Consider the following 21,747-nt stretch of genomic DNA (forward strand, 5'->3'; position numbering starts at 1 on the left):
TTACAATTGATTCAAAGATGTGACTGTTAAAGCTCCCAATTAAACTGCTGAATATCTGGTGGAGGCTGCTGCTGGAGCTCGGAGGCTGGAGAGTGCTTGGTTCTGATCCAGATGTGAGCCAGGGGTTTTAACCATGTATGCTGGCTACATTGTGCTCTCAGTGCTCTCTATTTTTTTACTTTGATCTTTCCTCTCTGTGAGAGAGAATGCGGGGGGGGGGGACAGGGGGGACGGGGGGGGGTGTCAGGTATGAACTCTCCTCTCTGTCTGTTCTGTCTCTTGTGTCTTAATAAGGTAATGTTTGGAGATGGTTCACTGTTTACAGCAGCTGACAAGACTGGGCTATTAGTGATGAAGGCCAAGCATGGACACACACACACACGTACGTTACCCTTTACTAGTTGTACAATGAGTCCACATCAGAAGTAAATGTTATACAAATCTGCCAGAGAGTGTTTGCAGTCCCTTCCCTCATATGGAGAGCAGTCCTGCCCACTGGACTGCAAACATCCTGATCTGCTGCATGTGAAGTATAACACTGACACTTGTGAAATGTGAGTAATTGGGAAAACAGCACTTTGTCTATTATTTTTTGCGACCGAAAAAACCCGTTGTGATTTCTGAACCTGAGCTTCCTGGGTTCCTTTTTTCTGTCGCAGTCTAGCATCCCGCAGCAATTACACACACTCAGTGGGATGTGGAGGCCCCCTGGGGTGAAGGACTGGACCACAACATCCCATCCTAACACACAATCACCGCCATTTCGACAAATCCGCAAAAGTGGACTCATGCTTCAAACTATGAGGCAAGCTGTGAACGTTCAAAGGAAACGTACTTTGTTCAAAGGAAACGTACAGTGGTCGCTTGTCTTTCAACATCCAAGTAGGCTTACTTTGCTTTTGGGTATAGGCAACTATTTTTGTTAGAATTGAAATTGAGTTTTGTGTTGAAATAAACATGTTAGGATAATATGAATATGCTTTTTAAACGTCAGTAGGCCAATTCATCAATGCAACAAGTTATATGGAGAAAAAGAGGTATAATTAGCCAGTGTTTCCTGCTAGATTTAAAGCTGATTATAAAAGGGCACTGCTGCTAGTTTCGTATGGATCCTGTTTTCATGTGAAAAAAACAAAATATTCTATAAGAGGGGAAATTATAAAAGGCTAATAAATTGTGAATGTGAGATACATGTTGTGTAGAAACAGCGTAAGAACCTAACGAGCTGTTTAGTATCACGGGAAATCAGAGCGGCAGGAGGCTGTGGCCAGTTTCACCCTGTTTACATTGACTGACAGCAGAGGAGTCGGAATCAGAGTAACCTGTGTGTGTGTGTGTGTGTGTGTGTGTATATGTGTGTGTGTGTGTGTGTGTGTGTGTGACTCCATCTTCTCTACTCCACTACAACTTGCCAAAGCAGGAAGAGCAGAGATAAGTGGGGCCAGAATTAGCAGTGTGTGTACAGGTAGATCTACAGCTGCTGGTGTCTGCTTTCTGTCCCCACTGCTCTGCGTGGACAGTCTCCAGGCTCAAAGCCACGTCCAAGATGGGACATTAAGCAGTGGGACATTCAAACACTCAATGACATTTCGATCAGGGAAGGATGCAGACGCTTTATTCGATATGAAGGCAGCGGTGTAGCTTATAAATTAAAACCATTTCAAGCACAATAACCCCACGAGCCACTCAAAGAGCCCAAAGTTCCTCTGATCGGGGACAATTGTTATATCTATTGAACTAAAGCTGGAAGTCTACACTTGAATTAAATATGGACCGCTTCAGTTCAAATCATTTGTTGAGTAAGAATTGTGTCCAAATGCTAATGGGTCTGATCAGATCAGATTTTATTGTCCCAAAGGAAATTTGTCTTGGAGACGTACACCGTCAGCATACATGCAGTACATCCAGACTGTTGCCAGCCAGCAGATCGTAAAACGCACCTCTGGTGTAGTGGGAGACAAAAAGACAAAAAATAAAACGGTAAATAGGCGCTGGCTAACTTGTCATTTAGGCCTTTAATGCACAGGGGGACAAAGGACTTCTTAAAAGTGGTTGAGCACTGGTGGAATCGTCTTCCTGAGGGAAGAAGCTGATATTTAAGGTGGAGGACATGGGTGGGGTCTGAAACAATCCTCTGGGCTGTCTGATTGTGGTTTCAAAGACAGCCTGCAGTGAGCGATGCTGTCTGACCCCCATGACTGTCGTGGCTCTGTGTTGGCCGGTGATCTGGGCCTTCAGCTGTACGCGTGTCTGATTTTACCACCATTACCACCGTCTGAGCAATTCCAGGGAATCAGACATCAGTGGGCACCACCAAGGACAACAGAGAGGACAGGCAACCACAAACCGTGAGGACGCCTGATAGCAGTGGGGACATGAGGTAAAAGACAAGAGTCCATTTTGGTTCTTTTATTTTTCAATGTGAAATAGTCTTGTTCTTTCATTATAAACATATAAACACCATGGAAGCACGTTGTCCTCCATGACATCTGTACACAAACAGAAGGCTGAAGTCAGATCCTACTCAGTCCACTCAACCTGCAAAAAGAATATCCAGCTCCTTTCATAGGGAACATTCACAGTCAGTTTCTCATCTTTTTGAACCCTTAAACATATTTAGGGAATACCTGATACATCCTGAACCTGGACAGTCAGTCCTGTCCACTGCATTACGGTCCTTCAGGACAGAGCTGTCCATAGACATGACTAATGAAATCATTGAGGGGAAAAAACAACCTGTAGCAATGAAAATAAATTCTGAAAATGAAATTGAATTTTGATGGTTTAGGTGTGGTTGTAAATTTTAGATGAGACGTGTCCTAGTTATACATACTGTATGAATACAGATATGACATTATTGACCCATCCCGCTTTTGCAATGCCTGTAGGCCGATGGGAAAAAGAAATAAGAATAAAATGCACAACGTAGCGAATTAAGTTCAAAGTTCAATGAAAAATGTTTAAATATTAACACAATTCTGCCTTTATTCTCATAATTCCCACCCATCATCAAAAGTCAGACATATTGCAGAACTCAAAAATTGTATTCATTTGTTGGGCCACACCTTTAAGAAAAAAATAAATCAAACATGAATTCAGATGTGATCTTATATGTATATAGTTAGACACGGGGGGGTATTCAATGTGTGAAGTCAATGGGAAGGTCTCAACTGCAACAGAAGAAGCCGGTCCAACAATGCTGCATAGGCCGCTGTAACTACAGCCTCTCTCCATCACCCTATGGGAGGTTTGCATGGAAGTGTGGGGACTCGTCAGGCTGGATGAGCAACACAAACTAGCTGATGCATCCAGCAGTTTCCCTGGCAGCGGGGCGCTCACTCTATACCCAACAGGCGGGTCATGCAGAGAGGACGGCTACTTAGTACTAGATCAAGTTAATCAGCCGCTCCACTTCCTCAGCTCCTCACAACCTCGCCATCTATTGCTTGTGGCAAAATGCAACAAAATAAAAGTGCCACCGACTCTTCCGCACGTTGAAGAGAAAGAAAACTAACTTAAAACTGAAATTAAAAAGCATATCTTTGACATTTCTGTCTAAGGCCATTTCTGTCTGTGATTGATCACATGTGTGGAGAAGAGGTAGGCAGACTTTGGCGTGGACGGCTTGAAAGATCCAACGGGGCATAACCCTTCTCTGTATGACAAGGGAAGCAGCTGGGCACACGCCTGGGGTTGTGATGTCAATACTGGCAAAACAGGACTATATTTGAGATATATTATTTGGCACATAAAGGCTTTAAGATTTTGCTCAAACATGGAGAACATCTGCATCAGATATATGATGTGCACCTCATCCAAGTGGACTCTACATCGCGGTCTTTTTTCAAATGAAGTCCGTCGGGCGGTCTAGATGTAGTCATCATCCACAGGTTCTCCTGGTGTATCACAGTGATGGAGGAAGAGTACCACCACCCTCTGAAACACTCCTCTTTTGCTTTGTCGGCGCTCGGAAATCTCCTCCCCGATGGTCTCCATGCAGATGTCAGCCGACAGCTGGCCTTTACGCCTGGGTGCGTAGATGGTGGCTGTTACACGACACACAGAGAAAACAGGTCATGTGCTTATCGGATCTGGGTGAGTCTTTTACAGGGACAATGTAACGACTGACTGATGTATAGCGAACGCCATGATAGGATGGACCAACGTATTAACAGGACTCACTGCTTTCATCGTCCTCAAAGTCGTAGCGGGCGTAGCTGTTGGGATCGGCTGCTCTCAGAGTCCTCAGCCAGGGGAAGTCTGTGATCATGCTGTAGGGAGCGCCATCCACCAGTCCTGAACATTACACAAGGATGGATGGAGGACTGAACAAGACATCCAAACATCCTTTCTTCATCCCTTCTCTTCCACAGGAAGCATCCAGAAGACTTTTCAGCGTCACACATTATTCTACATCATTGACTAATGCACTGTAAACACAACACGCTGGAGTGTAGTAGTCTCTGCACTGCAGCACGGATTATTTATATTAATCTATATGTGTGATATAAATGGGTCACTGGCTAAAGCAGGAAGGGGCTTGCTTGACTTTTAAGTGCATTTCTACCTTCAGGGGACAAGATTTTTTTGCAGATTAATGAAGGTTACCCTCTAATGTATAGATGTCTCGACCCCAGGGGTATGTTGGATACTTCTTCACATCCTCTTCTGTCCGGGTGGCCTCTGGGAAGAACTCGTACTTGATCAACTCTCTGCGGCACAAAGATATATAGAGATCATTTTCAATCTGCATTTTAGATGGTCCATATACTGTGGTACTACTGTGGTTCTTTTTCCCCAGCCCCATCTTAAGGAGAGGACGTTGTCCAACATGGGTCCACTGATTGCTCGTGTCTCCTGGGTGGTCGGGCATTTCGCTTAAACCACCTTTGCACTCATTGCGCTCGACATGCAGCACGTAATGTGTTCAAATCAGAAGGGTTAAGGCCAGAAAGGGGTTGACCTCTGACCTGCAGAGAGATTACTCACTGGCTGATGTTGGCTATCGTGTCCATCCAGCTGCGAATGCGAACCTTGTTGCGTATGTTGGGAGGGTTGCTGAACTCGTGCACGATAGCAATGTGATAGGGATAGGGCCCCTGGAAGAGCTGACGCTCCAATGCTACAGAGTCGATCTGTAGAGGGGAGGACATGTAGAGAGGTGGTTGCAGAACAATGACAACATCCACCTCAGTTATACAAGGCGTGCTGCATTCATCCACCAACAAGCAAAGACAACTGAGGAGAAAACAAATTGGCTAAATGTTTAGCAACTCATTTCAAAATAATCTGCATAATCACTGATCTGTGCAGGAGGGCTTTCTAACTATGAGGCACATGTTGACATGACAACATGCCTTAGCAGCATTCAGATATGAATTTAGAGAACTTGACACCACAGTATTAGTTTAAAAAAAAAAACATGTCTGTGTAGTTTTCCTTGCAGTTTGTCTACGTGGAATCACAGCGTGACCAATTTAAATGGAACTAATTAAAAATGTTGAAAGAACGTTTGTCGTTCTTGACACGAGGGCCACAATAGGATACGTAGGAACTGTACATACTTGCATGTTTGTAGTACATTGTACATTAGGATGTATTACAGGAACTGGCTGCTTGCACCCTTTACAATTTTCCCCACTTTTCCCCCGACTTCACCGTGGCAGGATGTTACATACCGCAGAATTACTTTACCATTATAAAGCCCTCAAACAGCAAATTTATAATGGAAAGAGCAATAACTGAACGGTCTCGCGTGACCACCCAGTCAAAGACAGCGAGGGGCTGCGTTGCATCACGCTTACTTAATACATCTATGGTTAGGATTCGGTTTCCAAGGAAACTAAGACGACCTCACAGATGACTCACCTGGTGCATCGGACGCATGTAAATGATGCGGTTCCTCTCAGGAGGCATTCTCAATATCTGATCCAGGACCTGTTCCATGTCCAACTTCTTACACTGAGCATAATCAAACCGGTTCACTATGGGTGCACTTTCTACCCGCAGCTGTTTTAACACTCGACATCTCGTGGCTGCAGAGAGAGAGAGAGAGAGAGGGGACACAACAAGGCACTGTGACTGAAGGCTTTCTGTTATTTACAACCCCCTTAATATTTGATCTTCCAGAAATCTGGATTGAAGAACAGTCATGGCACATACTCTCATGTTTACCTCATTATTTCCAACACAAGTTGCCGGGATATAAATATGTCTGGTAAAATGAGCAGTCAAACAGGATGTGTGTGAAACAGCCACGTCATTCCCCATGGCAGACCGTATCAGAAGCATTAACTAATCCTGGTCTTATTGGAGGGTTCATAAAAAATGTCAGTTTGTTCAACAGCAATGGCAGCGAGTTGGTCAGTGTATCCATTTGATGTGAATCGTTATGAACATGTATGGCACATATGAGATGAAACATTCTTGGATTTTGGTTCACTAAGATCCAAGAAGCTCGGAAGCAAAGACACCAGAACCCAACGGTTACCGGTTTGCACGGAGCTCAGGACTTGTGTCTGCAGTGAGGGAGTGATTGCATTGCAACTGATTTACATTACTACGCATCTGAAGACATCCGTCTTTGCCCAACTAGTCTGTTAAACATGGATCTTTTTCTGTGGCTGGCGAGACTAGTCCCTATCTTGATAATTCAACAATTTGACTTTGAACAGTTTGTGATGGAAGTTAAAACTTTGAATAAAGTAATTTGTGAAAAACAAAGTTAAAAAAAAAACCTACAGTACCAGTCGACATCATTTGACTGACACCATTTCCCACAAGAGGTTTACATTTAGGATTATTAAAACATCTTTCTAATGCAACAACATTCACGAGTCATGGTAGCCGAGCGTCCTTGTCTGTCTGTTACCATGAATGAACATCATCTTGGGGCAGTCTTTGAGGACCAGGTCAGTGATCCCACAGTTGGTCAGAGTGATGCCCACCAGGTTCTTACTCTTCAGAGACAAAATCTGCACAAGCAAAAGCATCAGCATGTCAATTATAACCGCCATGGATCCCCACAGTACAGAGCACAACTGATACCTTCCCATGTTCATCCTGACCAAATGGAGCTCACTTTACCATGTGGAATAAAAGCATTTAAAAAAGTAACCATTTGATTGATTCCATTGTTAAGAACAGCAGAAAGACAACGGTCCTTATGACATCATCGCTCTCGCTCTCGGTCTGAGCTCTACCTGCAACACTTTGGCTCCCCCCAGGGGATACAACCATTTTCAAAATGATGTTTCTTAGTCACAAATGTATTGCATACTAGTTATAGTGCTTTTACATGTATAAAGTATTATCCCATTTGCCCTTAGAAACACCACCTTTTGAACTTTGATCAACAGTAGCAGCTGGTGGAAAATGTTCTAGGCAGGGCAATCAAATCAATTTCAGCAAACATCCTAAGTTGATTTATTGCAAAACAATTAAGGAATGAAAAACACGTTATTTATTCCAACATTAAAAACCCCAGTAAATAACACTGCAATTCAACACACACAATATGTCAGCCATCTCGTCTGCTTGAATGGCAATGAGGGCTTATACGCCTGTCAATACCAGCCTCCAGGTCAGGCTGCCCCGTTGCCCTCTACTAGCTATAATGGTTCAGTGTGTGTGTGTGTGTGTGTGTGTACCTGCACGTGGTCGTCCTCAGTGACTGGGTCTGAGGTGCTCGTAGATTTGTCAGCCATTCGTTTCCTCTTCACTGCTACCCGAGGCTTTGCTCTGGAGAGATCTTAACAACAAAGCACCAAAAGCAACTTACAATACAATAGGACAGTAAGCTGCACCGTCGTGAACTGCCAAACTAAACTAACTTCGAGCCGGTGAAGGCAACTTCGGTAGAAGCACATTACATACGTTTTGCACTGCCCTCCGTTAGTCAAACTCACAATTGACAGTAAAAGAAACACTAATCAAAGTTTAAATTTCAATGCAACAGAATGACATCCATTGTAATCTGTCGTATGTGTACAGACTTTAAAGCCCTCTGAGGCAAATTTGTAATTTTGTGCTATATACAAAATAAAATAGAAACAGACACATTCTTGTCAAAACCGGGCGCCAAAAGCCATTAGCCTTCTGAAGTAAAGCTTTTAATCATTTTTGTATTCTATTTTATATCATTGGAAATAAAGGACATGGATTTAAAAATATGTTCTGGCATTATCTGCATACATAATAATCAAAATGTATCGAAACCCCCTTTACCTCAAACTCCTCTACACCTTGCCTGCTCACAGATTTTTTAGTTAATTTATTTTTACTTCTCCATGGTCATCCTGATCTAAACATCAGTGGCCCAATACGACACATCTTGTGTGATTAAGGGAGACAAAATTAGACTGCACATCTACCACTTCACTGAGCTCAATGTGCACTAACAGACAACAAGCATGAGCTTTCCCTCCCGTGGAGGGCTAGTTAGTGGGCACGTGCTTCATGTGTTCTGTGCCTGTTCTTACCCGTCTCCGACACCAGGGACACCGATGACATACGAGTGCAGGATCGGGTCAAAGGCCGTCTAGGAACAAAGTCCTCGTCTCTGGTCTGACCCTGTTGTGAGCCTGAAAAGGTGGCGGAAGGCGATCCGGGGCGGGCGTGTTGACCTTCTCCTTGTCCATTCAGCTGAGCTGCTCTCCTAGGAGACTGGTTCACAGCCGCACCTCGAGACTCCAACCTGTCCGCAGGGCAGGGCGAGGCAGGACCACAGCTCTGCCCCAACCTAGTCCCCCTCATGCAACTGGCCCCAGACTGACCAGAGGGGCCCTCTGTGCAGTCATTAGTCCTGCCAGTTCCCGTCGCTCGGTCAGCGGTTGTGGTGGCCCTGTGGGTGCTCCCCATCCCCAGCCTCCCACATCCACCCACCTGCCCGGTTGCTCCAGGTCCAACCCTGCCCATGGATCCCGCTACTGGCCTCCCCCCGGTCCTTGCTGCTATGCCAGCACTGCCCGTGCCTCGTACCGGCACACCGTCAGTGCCGGGTCTCGTAGCCGCTTCCGCAGCCTCGGTAGCAAATCCTTTAATGCTAGTCCTACTACCGTTCTCAGCCGCAGCCTTCATGTCGGCCTTGATCTGTTCACTGGTCACCTGACAGCTCTTCTCACAGCTGCTTTCCAACACCCGTGTCTTTGTCTGATCTACAGAGACCGCCACAGACACATTGCCGGCCCGCCTCAAAGGAGTCTTTCCTTTACCTGAAAAACACACACATTTATGTTACACTGGTGGGGTGAACTGAGCTCTGTTTGCCTGTGTATGAGCATCAGCACCATTTTATTTACATTGATCAGGAAAGGAGAGCTGTTTTAATCCCGCATATGTCTGACCCTGGTCTACAATGCACCCACAACCCATTAACACATGTTGTAACAGACTGCTGGATGTGTTGACACCTTCTGTAGAGGAAGCTGGCTGCTGCGAACAGGAAGCTGGCATTAGCCTTGAAACAAGGCCTTCCTCTTCCTCACTGTCTGAATCAGAGATGACCATTGGGGGCTTTGGAACTGTGGCATCAGCTTTTCTGCACTGCTGGACTAAACCGCTGGGACCTGTTTGGGGAGGGGTGGGGGTATTAGCGGACATAAAAATATAAATAAGGAAAGCTTAGGAAATTAGGTTATTGGGCTTAACCTTTGCTCATTCCACTAGACAAAGCAGCTCCTCACCTGCTTGCTCCTCATCAGGAGGCTGTGATGCTCCAGCTGGACGACTCGGCCCTGGAGCGACGTCGGCTCTCGCCTCTTCTTCTGCTCCTTTCATCTCCAACTGAGGCCTAGCCTCCCTGTTGTCCTGCTCCAATATCACTTCTTCCTCGCCATCATCCAACCCATTCACCTCCACTGGTGCTGTGAAAACAGAGCTTATTTTCATCAAAACATAAAACCTCTGCATAGAACCCATCGCAGGCTTTCAGAGCAGAGGAAGAAACCTGGATGAGGGTTCCAGGTACTTGACAGGTAGACAGGGATCAAACCGCCAACCTTATGATTAAAGGAGAAGGCACACGAAGCCACCAGAAAGAAGAGTTTACCATTTGTTTTTTTGGTCTCAAAACAGAAATAAATCTGATAGCAATCCATATGTGTTCACATATTGGGTGATTGCTTTAGTCCCTTCACATTAGGCGGTTTGTATTTGTAGGGGATGCTAATAATCCCAGACAGGATTTAGGAGTACTTATTTTGGCAAAACTACAACATTTACTGATGCTATGGAAAATGTGAAAACGGAAGGGTTGGAAAAACTTTAGAAGCCACCCAAGAGCTGCTGTGTGTGATTGCTGCTGCTGACTAACGATGAGGAGGGACTTGCCATCGTTCTGCTGCTGCTGCCGTCTTTGGTTGTTGATGTTGTTGACAACAGGTGGAGGAGGAGGAGGCAGGTTGGCCTCATTGTTGTGGTGGTGGTGGTTGTTGTTATTGTTGTCATTGTCATTGTTGGAGTTTTGGTTGCTGACCAGTGCAGAGGACACACCAATACCGGTTCCTGCACTCAGGCCCACCCTGGCACAGCCCTGTTACACACACAATATGTAGAATCAGAACCATTTATTGCCAAGTATGTTGCACATACAAGTATTCTTTCTTATTGGGATGGTGCAAACAATAAACATAAATAGATTAGATCAGCGATTCCCAAAGTGTGGGCCGCGGCCCCCTGGTGGGTCGCGAAGGTACTGCATGTGGGCCTCGAGAGGTCATTTACAATAAATAAATAGTAAAAATTTTAAAAGTTTGAAATTAATATAAAATTATTTATGATGCGGCACATTAGGTATGTGAAACATTAGTTGATGAAGCACAAACAATTTAAACGGACAGATTAATAAAACAATAAGGCTCTCGATCGAAACGGCTGCAACGACAGGCCACCTGTCGTTGTTCAACAAACGGGGCGCCCTCTTGTAGTATTAAAGTAAATATACCGCATTTTCCGCACTCAAGGCGCACTTAAAAGCCTTTAATTTTCTCAAAAAACGACAGTGCCTTATAATCCGGAGCGCCTTATATATATGGATCAATTGGTTAATCGGCGACATGATGAGCGGCGCTCAAGCGCATGTGAGTACACAAACAAGGCATGTGTACTCACTGCCTCCAATGAGCAATTCTTCTGTAATGGATCCACTTCTTTGAGCAACCGTGGGCAGCGTGTGGCTGGTACTGTTTCAGTCTCTCCCACAGACCGTCGAGTAGAATGAGAATGTTAAATTAAGTGACGGTCTTTTGTTTGCTCAATGCAGGTAAGCTGAGCCATTCGGAGCTGGTGAAGTACGGCCTGGCTGATGTCATTGAGAATCCTGGCAGAGCAGAGATTCTCCTCGCGAGCTCACGTTTCACGTTCACGTTTCGCAAGCGAGCAAATACCTCGCGGAGAGGAACTTTTGCTCGCGCGAGACGGCTGTTTGATTTTGGTTAAATTCTTGAGGTCATTTAATCATTATGTTTTGATCAGACTTGTGATTAAAGGTTTGGGTGGGCCGCGAAAGATTTTCAGACTTCAAATTTGGCCGCGGCATTCTTGAGTTTGGGAACCGCTGGATTAGATCATTTAATATAAAATGTCAAGTATATTAGATACTAAATGAAGAGTACAGAGGATGTGCAAAAATTGTCCTTGGACCGAGAGATGGGGGAAGACAGAGTGGGGCTCCCAGGCTTCATTGATGAGCCCAACTGGTGTCGGGAAGAAGCCCACCTCCCACAAACTCGTCCCCACCAGATGAGCCACATGAGGGTGGTGTCACCGCAAACTTCAGGAGATAGGAGCTTGGAGCTTGATGGACTGGTGACTGGAGACGAGCAGAGGGGAAAGTACGCAGCCGTGGTGGGATGGACCATAGCTGATGGTCCGGGGGCTAAACATGCTTTCCCTGCTGCTTCTGGTCAGACAGGAAGTCTGTTATCCAGTTGCAGGTGGAGTCCGGCACGTGCAGCTGAGAGAGCATGTCAAGCAGAGATGAAGTCCACAAACAGGATCCTGCCGTAGGTTCCAGTCCAGCTGCTGGAGGATGAAGTGAAGGCCCATGTTGACCGAGTCGTCTATAGACCTGCTGATCAGCACAATGCTTCCATGTCTGAGGGGAGACTGCGTCAGGGCTGGTCGGCCCTCTGGGGATCAGATGTTTGAGGACCCTGTTTACATCTGTAGAATATAGTGGTTAATGGGGAGGGGCCTGATGAGCTCGAGCTGGTTGATAAGCCATGAGGGATGGAGCCAGGACGGTCTCATTGTACATCAAGGAGACGTTCTGCCAGGGAACGGTCGTCTAAGGAGTGGGGGGCTTTAGGTCCTTTAGGTTGGTGGATGGTGTGAGGGGTCTCAGAGTAGTTGTTTATTGTCCAATCATTTTTCCAAACCAGTATTTTGCCTCTTGTCCTTACTCCTGAATGCCCGTTCATTTTGCTGACGTAGCGGTCAAAGCTCTTGTCATTGTTAGAATTCACTCGGCTTCTTGTTGGGACACAGCAGTCTTCACAGTACCTGTGAGATGTCACAGCCGGTGTGTCCTGGTCCAGACTGTGGTGGTGGGAAAACATTCCAGTCCAAGATAACAGAAAGGTAGAGAGTCTACTAGACTTATTGAACTGTTGTTTAAGAGCTCGTCTCTAGAGAACGAGCTCTGGGTATCCTAGCAGAAAATAACATTGGACCACGGTTCTACCTCCTGCCATGGCCCTGCTGACCGCTGCGATCATTGATCAGCTTACGATTACGGTCATCATAAACAAACATTACCCGCTTTGCTTCTTTCCTGCCCACAGGTTTCTATGGATGGTGGTTCCGTCTGATGGCAGTTGTCCCGGCCTTACTACTCAATATGTGAATCATTCTGTCGTACGAATTGAACGTATTGTACATCTTTTACGCTCTTCATTCAGTGACATCCATTGTACTTTCCATCCTGGGAGATGTTCACCTCAGACGTTCTCTCTAAGGTTTCTGTTTTTTTGCCTATCGAAGAGTTTTTCCATTTTTTGGGGAGTTTGTCCTGTGCCAATATGAAGGTTCTGGGACAGAGGATTGCATGTGTACAGACTGTAAAGCTCTGAACAGAGTGACAGCAGGTAAATACAACGTTTAAGTGCTTTTCTATTTAATAAAAAAAATAAAAAGGTAGCGATAATACCTTTGGTGGTTCTCTAAACATCTGGTCCAGACAGATAAACTCCAGACTGGGCAGCGACTCTATGAACTGGGAGAAGGATTCCAGTTTGATTGCATGGCAGCGAACCAGAGTGAGATCCACGAGGCGACTCCATCTGGAATGGTCTGAGGACAGAAAACTGCTAGCATGAGTTCTTGCATTTCAAGCACCATTATTATTATTATTATTATAGAAAGTGAAGATATTCACTAGGTGACTAGGGGACTGGGTGTGTGGTGTGGAGTGTTTTACCTGTGATCCAGTGGTGGGGGTTATGCAAGTGAGGACAGTTGTAGATGAGCAGGTATTTAATATTCGTGAACACCTCATTCACCACCTTTATGCCGATATCTGTGATGATGCCAGGATTCTCAATGACATCAGCCAGGCCGTACTTCACCAGCTCCGAATGGCTCAGCTTACCTGCATTGAGCAAACAAAAGACCGTCACTTCATTTAACGTTCTCATTCTAGTCGACGAATGGGAGAGACTGAAACAGTACCAGCCACACGCTGCCCACGGTTGCTCAAAGAAGTGGATCCATTACAGAAGAATTGCTCATTGGAGGCAGTGAGTACACATGCCTTGTTTTTCTCGAAACCTGGTGGTAATATTTGACAGAAGCCACTTACATTGCAGCAGGAACTCGTCCACGTATCCCAGATGAAGCGTCTCAAACTGAGGAAATTCTAGTTCAGCCATTTTGAGAGCGGAGAAGACTCCATCTTTAGTCAGCGAGGGTTGGATGCGTAGCTCATGAAGCCTGTTCAACACACAGACATCATGGGAAGAAGTATTTCTGTCAGTCCGACTAAGCACTCAAGTAGTCACAAGTCAACATCTGCTGAGTAGGAGCCAAAAACACCTTTAGTGTTCCATCATGAAAGCTGTCCGTTTCCAGAATAAGTGTTCTAGCATACTGATAGCAAGAAAGAACAGAATTATTCTGACATACTGCCCACATATGAAGCCTTAACAAGCTCACCCACTGAAAGTATTATTCTTACTACACGTTTACTCTGCGTCTCCAACATTTTCCCACAAGATTTGCATTTTGCCATAAAAGTGGACCAGTGTTTTCCACTCAGTTTCAGGAATTGATGACTGGCTGTTCACCTGCGAGCAGCAGTGATGATGAGGTAGCCCAAGTCCACTTCCAGAGCGTTCTTACAGGCGCCAAACACAATGGTGTGTAGGTTCCGAAATCCTCCTAGTACACAGGCATAGTGTCAAAGAACAAACACATACACATAACGTGTGGGCTTTTAGCTAGAAAAACTAAATCCCAATTGGTATCTAGAGACGGCGAGACAAGAGGATCTTGTCACTGATCAAAAGCAACCGAATCTCGAGAGCAGTTAAAGCAGTATTTGAGGAAAACACTACGTCTGCAAAAAAAATAAATAAAGCATTACATTTTTTTTTTTTTTAAAGGACAGTATAGACAGACATAAGAGATCACAATGGTCTGACTGAGGTGACCAGTGGAACGCCGCCAATGATGATCATAATCATCTAGCATGATCAAATACAATTCAGTCATTTTGTCCCAATAAAGGGAATTGAAATTGGGCAAAACAGGACCAACTGAACGGGTTTTAATATACCAGCCTGCAATGGTTACGTTTTAGAAAACATTTGCGATTTAACATGCATGCAAACCGTGATAGTAGATCCTGGATAGCATGTGGCCCTTTACAGTACTTGTGGGAACGGGGCAAACACACATTACTCTGGTGAAAGCACTTCGGGCTGATGTTGAACCCAGTCGCCTCACCTGACCTCCAACTGTCCTCCACCACGTGTTGAATCAGCCCTCCCAGGAAGGGAACTCTCACCAACTCCAGCTGCTCCAGGTTGCGGGCCGATGCTAATCCCGTAACCAGGGGAACGTATTTGAGGGAGTTGGTTGGTCCTGCACAGTTCCGCATGACAAAGGTTCTCAGGCTCACACACAGAAAGTCCTTAAACGGCTGTGGTTTGGTGAGACGGACCCATTTCAGATAAAGGTGGCGAAGCATGGACACACAGGGGATCTCTGGGACGTTGACACCTGTAGGAGACAAACAACGTGAAGTCAGGTGTGCCCACTCAGCACCCACGAATAGGGCTGTCACGATAACTATGGTGCGATATATTGCACCAAAATCAATTGCTATAAACCATATTATTGTAATTTTCAAACCATTTTATGCCAGTTTACATAATAATAATACTTTAACCTTGTTATCATCCATCCATCCATCCATCCATCCATTGTCAAACCGCTTATCCTGCTCACAGGGTGAAGCCCAGCTTCCGCTTTTGACATTATATTCCTTTTTATGTAAAAATGAATATATCGCAGCACCAAAAACGGTCGCGCTCAATTCCATATATCATTCGATGAGTGGATATATTGGCGATTGCGACAGGCCTCCCAAGAGCTGAAGCTGCTTTACATGCAGCAGGGAGGCTCCGTCATCTGTAGTGATCCCACTCACCCACTAGATGCAACGTCTGGATCTTTGCAGTTATAGGGATCGTCAGTTTGTTCTCCGCAGGAATTGGAAAAGCTCCATTGCGGTTACGGAACTTTCCCAATATATGAACCTGGGGCATGTAGTTCCATATGGCTTCCACCAGCTCCAGATGGGAGGTCTCCACCCCCTGAAATAAGGTCAAAGAGGGTTTCAAATCATAAACTGTTGAAGGCCATTGCTGCAGACCAAATCCAAGATGTGATTATTTTGAATGATGTCGTAATTGCTATACGACATGAGAAATAAATCCTAATTTTTCAGTAATTTGTATTGAATTTGATGTGTAGGCCAGTAATTCTGTGAAGAACAATATCTTATTAAAAATTGTATATTGACCCTTTTAATTTCTAAGAAGTGCCTCCTGCAACGTGGAAGTAGGCTTTTTTATTGTATGGATTGATGAGCTTTGGAATCACAAAGCAGAGGAACCAATGAGTGGAATGACTTGGTGGTGTTGAAGTTCACTACGACGTTGTTCTCACACAACTTACTGACCAGTATACTGGGACAGGCTTGTAGGGCCTCCAGAACTCCAGGTATACTGAAGGCCTCGTAGCCTCGGACCCGTCTCCTCTCCAGGTATCGAGGGTGGAGGCCGTATAGCTGCTCCAAATCTGGCATTTTCTTCAAAAGGAGCAGAAAGCTGCTGTCTGTAAAGCCTAACATAGAAAACACAATAAGCCCATCACATTCTTTTTTCATTATATTTGTGGTGATTTCGACAAAGGGTCTCAGCTTTGCGCTCAAGAATAAAAAAGGGCTCTGAAGCACACAGAGAGTTGTACCGATGAGTATCGACCACTTGTCTTTACACAAGTGGTCGATACACTCAGTACAACTCACTACAACTCATTCTCAGAAAGTCCAGAAAGCTGCTCCACAGCCAGCGTTCAGCCGCTGCTCTGGTACAAACTAGGTGGAATTGTGAAGGCAATCAGATTTACACAACCTATGTTTGTGATTCAATTATTTGACAGTGTAAATGGCTAAACATTTTTTTTTTTTAATTAGCATCAAAATATACTTAAAAGTATGAAAACAAAACATTATGTACTACATTAGTACCAGACTGACCCGTTTCATGGATATATTATTTTTCCAGTGTTTTAGTTGATTCATATTTTGTATTAATTATCTGAATCAGTAGTCCAATTTGATTAATATTGTCAAACAAATGGAGAGGTTAAGACAATCATTTGCCTCTCAAATGAAGTGGCCCAAGAGGATCAAGTTACATGAAATGCAAATAATCAAGTAAAGTAAAAGTCAAATTTGTAAGAAACCACAGTTCTTTCAAATGTACTGTAATGTGGTTCCCTTCCACTACGTAGAACAAGAGCACAACGTCCTCCAAAGAGCGAGCCTCTAAATCTTGCTCATCAGAAAGATGCTTAAACTTGCAAATGTAAAATATATTTTTTTATCAAGCGGTCCGAGTTCCATCCACTGTTGTGTTACCCAATCCTAAAAACCAAAACCTTGGACTTTCAGTTTGTTTTTTGATCTGACCAATAAAATAATGATTTCCGGAGGTCGATAATAATTTTCCAAATTGCAGTAAATGCACTTGCATTTATTTGGCGCCGTTGTCTTCCGACATCTCAAAATGTTGCACATGACAACTTTCACCCCTTTCAACGAACTCACTGGAACAGGAAAGAAGAGTCCCTGCACGTCTTTCTCCATAGCTCAAACACACATTTCTATACCGCACCTCCACCGGAAACCTGAACATGCGTGTTTGCTAGCAGCTTACCTGAAGGCATATACTCCCACCAGCGACCAGCACACAGATCCACCACCTTGACCACTCGCAGGTACAGAGTCACAGCTTCCCGAAGCTTTCTGGACAGACACTCCATACACATGATGTCCTTCATGGGAAGGTACCTAAAAAAAAATGTTAACATTCAAATCATATTTCTGTTAAGTCAATTTAGATACATAGACATTTGTCAATGGTCAGAGGTTTTAGAAAACCATTTCTGCTTTAGTAGCCGTCCCTCCAATATCTCTGGGTGTGTTAGACCAGTGGTCCATAACCTTTTTTACCTCATGGTGTCACACAATATTTTCCCCTTTCTGTTCGCTGGTGGGCGAAACTGCCGTGCACGGTAGAATGTGAAGAAAAACGCTTGGGAAATATGTCAAGAGGGACCAGTGCACATAATTAGGAGAGAATCCGGTCGATTTTCAAAATAAAACATTTTTTAGAAGAAAAAAAAAAGGTATGGGGTGTGTGTGTAATATATATATATATATATATATATATATATATATATTATATAAATATATATATATATATAGACCGGTAACGGTCAGCGGCCCGGTGGTTGGGGTTCACTGTGTTAAACAACTTTGGCAGCATTGCCAATCAATAAACAGGTCAGCTGTATGGGCTGGATTTACGCATCAATGTGATGAAGTACCTTGACTTGTCAGCTATATTGGACAAGTAAAAAAGGAAACATTACAGCAGTGATATCCTTATCCTACTCATGTTAAAGTTCATGCGGAAGGACAAACAGTAAACACATACACATGACGTTTACCTGAATATGTGACAGAGGACTTCATGGGACAGCTCGTTGATGTAGTCTTTGGGCTCACTGGGTCTCAGGAGCACTTCCCCTCCACAGCTGCCCACTACAGGCTGGAGTTTAGAGGCCTTCTTTCTCGGACCCATCACTTGTGCGTCACTGCCAGGCTTATACAACGCACTCTTCCTCCTGCAGGAGGCTTTATCTCACGAGCATGAAGCTCAATTCTGGACACAACATCACAGAGGGAGACCATTAACTTAATGGAAATGAGGGAAGAGGCCCCCCAAACGGACTTTGAGGCGTGCGCCCTCCAACTCCGTGAGGGGTAGGTTCTGTCCCACCACTCTGGCAGACACTTTATGAACCCTTTCCATAGCCACGGATTCTGACTTTGTCCAAGGGAATTACCCACAAGTCATTGCAATGAGACATTAAAACTAGTGAAAGGATGGGGACGTAAGAAAGGTAAACAAAGACAGCACAGGTGTGTTCAGCCTACCATTAAAATGTATTTAAAACATCAAGGATTAAAGAAAACCCCAATGAAATCAGATGAATTTTTTTATCTGATTTCTTTATAATAATTTTTTATAAAATATTATAAACTTTGTTATCGAAGCGATTATTCAAAAGTGCCTGGAAGACATTCAAATCATGGAGTGAAAAGTATGAAATAGCAGAAATCAAACCATGTTTGACGTTGTCATGACGACGTGATATGGGGCAGCAAAGGGCTTCGTATTTTTCCCCATTTAAGCTCACAGACTGTCACACTCAACCACCTACCAGGTGAGGTCCGTTTAGTCCCGGAGGGTTCAGGGATCAGGATTTAGGGTTTAGTGGGGAATTGGGTTTGGGGCTGAGAGACAGAGAGTGCTTGGCTTTCAATAACAATTGTATTAGTCCCACAACGGGGAAATAAACGATTCACTTTTACCTGCCTTGTGTTGGCCCAGGGAGCAATTCGGGGTTAGCAGTGTTGCTCAGGACACTTGGACACGTTATAGTCGGGGATGGAACTGCCAATGTTGCGATAGCCAGAGGACCCCATTGCCTCTTGTCATCATTTGTCATTGTTCCTCGGCTGACAAGGAAATAGATTTGCCACCATGAAAGACGTCTCAGTTATCTTATTTCTGAGGCATAAGCGTCAGACCACCGCACCCGTTATTTCATCTATTAGTGACAGGAGGACGCACCAGCTGATCAGGCTGATTTTAAACCACATCCACATCGCATTTACTGTTAGCATTACAACAACTAGCTCAGATACAATGCTGGACTGAACTTTTACATCTAAAATCGGTTAATGAATTCCCTTAATACGTAGGGAGTTTGTGCAAAGAAAGATTTGAACAAACAAACCATAAAACTGCTCTTTGCATTCACTAGAAAGGGTTTTTCTATTCATCTGCCATTTCAACATTAGAAATATATTGTGGGAGGTGGCAGGATGGTTGTCAGAAATATACACAACTCTTATTGTTTATAAGTAATCTTAACATTGATGATCAAAATCTACGTGAGATGTACCCTCAAACATTTGGGTCACTAAATGAAATCTAGACTTAACATTAATCATAACCTGAATCAATAAAATGATTATTTTGGTAAACAGAATATCAATAAATGATAACACAAGTACCTCTTCCATTGAGAACCTGCACTTCGTATTTAGGCATATTCCTCGGGAAACACCGTGCGTCATGACATTAAAACACAGAGTTGAGTTCATTCCAAGCGGGGGTATCAGAGCCCCCCGCCGGAGGGCACCCTGAGGGGGCCTCTCCCCCTCCACGGAGCGCCGGCAGCAGCGTACCTGTGCACGCTTCACCAGGTGCACGTGTCACCGAGAGAGTCGTTTTACACGCGCACAGCGAGCTGCTCGCTGGAAGTTCTAAGTTCAGCCATTAGGTGGTCAGTCACGTCACTTTCTACATGCTTCGTCTCCAAGCGACTAAAAGGAAAACAGCTCCATCCGGACGATGGAGAGGTAACACTCCGTAGTAAATGCATGTCACTTCCGCTCAGAAGAGTTGAGCGAAACCACTCAGAACATAACAACGTTATACGTGGTTGTTAGCCAACTGACACATAGCAGTACGTCAGTTTACTGACGAGTGAACGTCACGTGTTGCCAAACAACGTGAACACCACTTTAAAGCTGAAGAAGCCGCACCTGTCACACTCGTTTCACGTTATCATGCAGTAAAGTTGAACCTGGTCTTTGTCAAAGCTAGCTTACTTGTTAGCATAGCTGCAGGCAACACTGTACATAAAGAGAAACCCACGAAACTAAACAGTACAGAAAGCCCGCTGACTGGAGCTGTGTCGCCTCTAAAGAGGCCTGTGGCCGTGGCGCTAACCTACCGGCATTTTCCGATCAAAGCCGCTGTGATGTTGCTCTTCAGCCATCCTGTGACTACAGCGGATTTGCTAAAGAGTTGCGCTCTGTCGGTTCTTCTTCTTCTTCTCTTCCCCTTCTTCTTCTTCTTCGTACTAATTGGCGCTGTTGGCGGACCGTCAACCGAGGTGAAATGTGCACGCTGCCATCTACTGTTTCGGAGGGTTTGGATTGATGAAAAATGCAAGTTTAAGTGCATATAGTTTTGATCTCTTATAATTCATTTTAGGGCCTTCATTTTCTTGTTCTTCTCCGTTTGCACCGTATGAGCAGGGACCCGGCAGACAGTCGCTGTGTGTTTGTTTTACTGTTGGTGTTGATGCCTTCCCCTGATGGCTGCAGCACAGAACATGACACCTGAACATGGCTGTACTTCTACAACTGAAAACACCAAATGATGCAATAATGTTTTCTGAAAATATGAATGTCGTCTGCCATTCAATACAGCACATCCACACGACATTCACATTTAGGCCTATTAGCAGCATTATGAGAGCCATTTATAAGTTCTTATAAACCTGTGCATTGCCTTACATCCCTAAATAATGCTGAGTATTCTAGGGGCCAGTTATGGGATATGATTACTTATCAGCTCCCCATTAATACCATGCTTATTTTCCTAATGATGTGTAAAACGTTTGTAGGTGGAGGACGTCTCTCTCACCTGGAGAAGGCTGGAAGCACTGTTGAGTTGTGTTCTTCGACTTCTCCTGTGGCTTCAACACCATCCGGCTTTTGTTTTATCCTACAGGATGGGGGCCCCAACATCCAGGGAACGGACATTGAAACTGTTTATCTTATAAGTAGCTTGGTGTTTACTTTGATAATAAAATGGACTGGGCTGACAACACTTATGGCAAGGTACAATAAGGGACAGAAGCCAAACTCAAACACAGACCAAATCTACTGAGGAGACTGAGGTCTTTTGAAGTGAAATTGAGGAGCTTGTATTTTAGATAAATGCAGGCACTCTATTAAACTTCGTCTCTGTCATTTCATCACGACTCTAAACAACAGCCAACTGTTAGTGTGAAGGGAAAATACATGGACATGGGTTAGTGAACAGTTTTCAAGCCTGCTATCATTTGTTTGATGTCGAAACTTTTTTATTA

The 21,747-nt window shown here is 44.4% G+C and overlaps 1 protein-coding gene across 4 annotated transcripts; it reads right to left on the minus strand.

Annotated features, from left to right (window-relative positions):
- Positions 1–2,394: 2,394 nt before the first annotated feature.
- On the minus strand, positions 2,395–20,741 carry fbxo38 (F-box protein 38). Of its 4 annotated transcripts, none has more exons than XM_078100959.1 (22): positions 20,602–20,741; positions 19,173–19,315; positions 18,241–18,455; positions 17,445–17,578; positions 16,184–16,347; positions 15,650–15,815; positions 14,944–15,219; positions 14,283–14,376; positions 13,799–13,929; positions 13,418–13,588; positions 13,148–13,290; positions 10,330–10,531; positions 9,684–9,863; positions 9,411–9,566; positions 8,481–9,212; positions 7,650–7,750; positions 6,872–6,974; positions 5,869–6,035; positions 4,990–5,135; positions 4,609–4,712; positions 4,183–4,296; positions 2,395–4,046 (listed from the first exon to the last, which is right to left on the minus strand). In XM_078100959.1, the coding sequence occupies exons 3-22, from the start codon at positions 18,372–18,374 to the stop codon at positions 3,868–3,870; spliced, it is 3,597 nt and encodes a 1,198-aa protein (XP_077957085.1). In that variant the 5' UTR covers positions 18,375–18,455; positions 19,173–19,315; positions 20,602–20,741; the 3' UTR covers positions 2,395–3,867. The 4 variants fall into 4 exon arrangements, with proteins under 4 accessions (XP_077957085.1, XP_040030401.2, XP_077957086.1 ...); XM_040174467.2 differs by having other exon boundaries at positions 19,169–19,315; XM_078100960.1 differs by lacking the exon at positions 20,602–20,741 and adding an exon at positions 19,877–20,261 and having other exon boundaries at positions 19,169–19,315.
- Between the last annotated feature and the right edge of the window lie 1,006 nt (positions 20,742–21,747).

Source organism: Gasterosteus aculeatus, chromosome 4 (assembly GCF_964276395.1).
Source record: "Gasterosteus aculeatus chromosome 4, fGasAcu3.hap1.1, whole genome shotgun sequence".
Taxonomy (NCBI): domain Eukaryota; kingdom Metazoa; phylum Chordata; class Actinopteri; order Perciformes; family Gasterosteidae; genus Gasterosteus; species Gasterosteus aculeatus.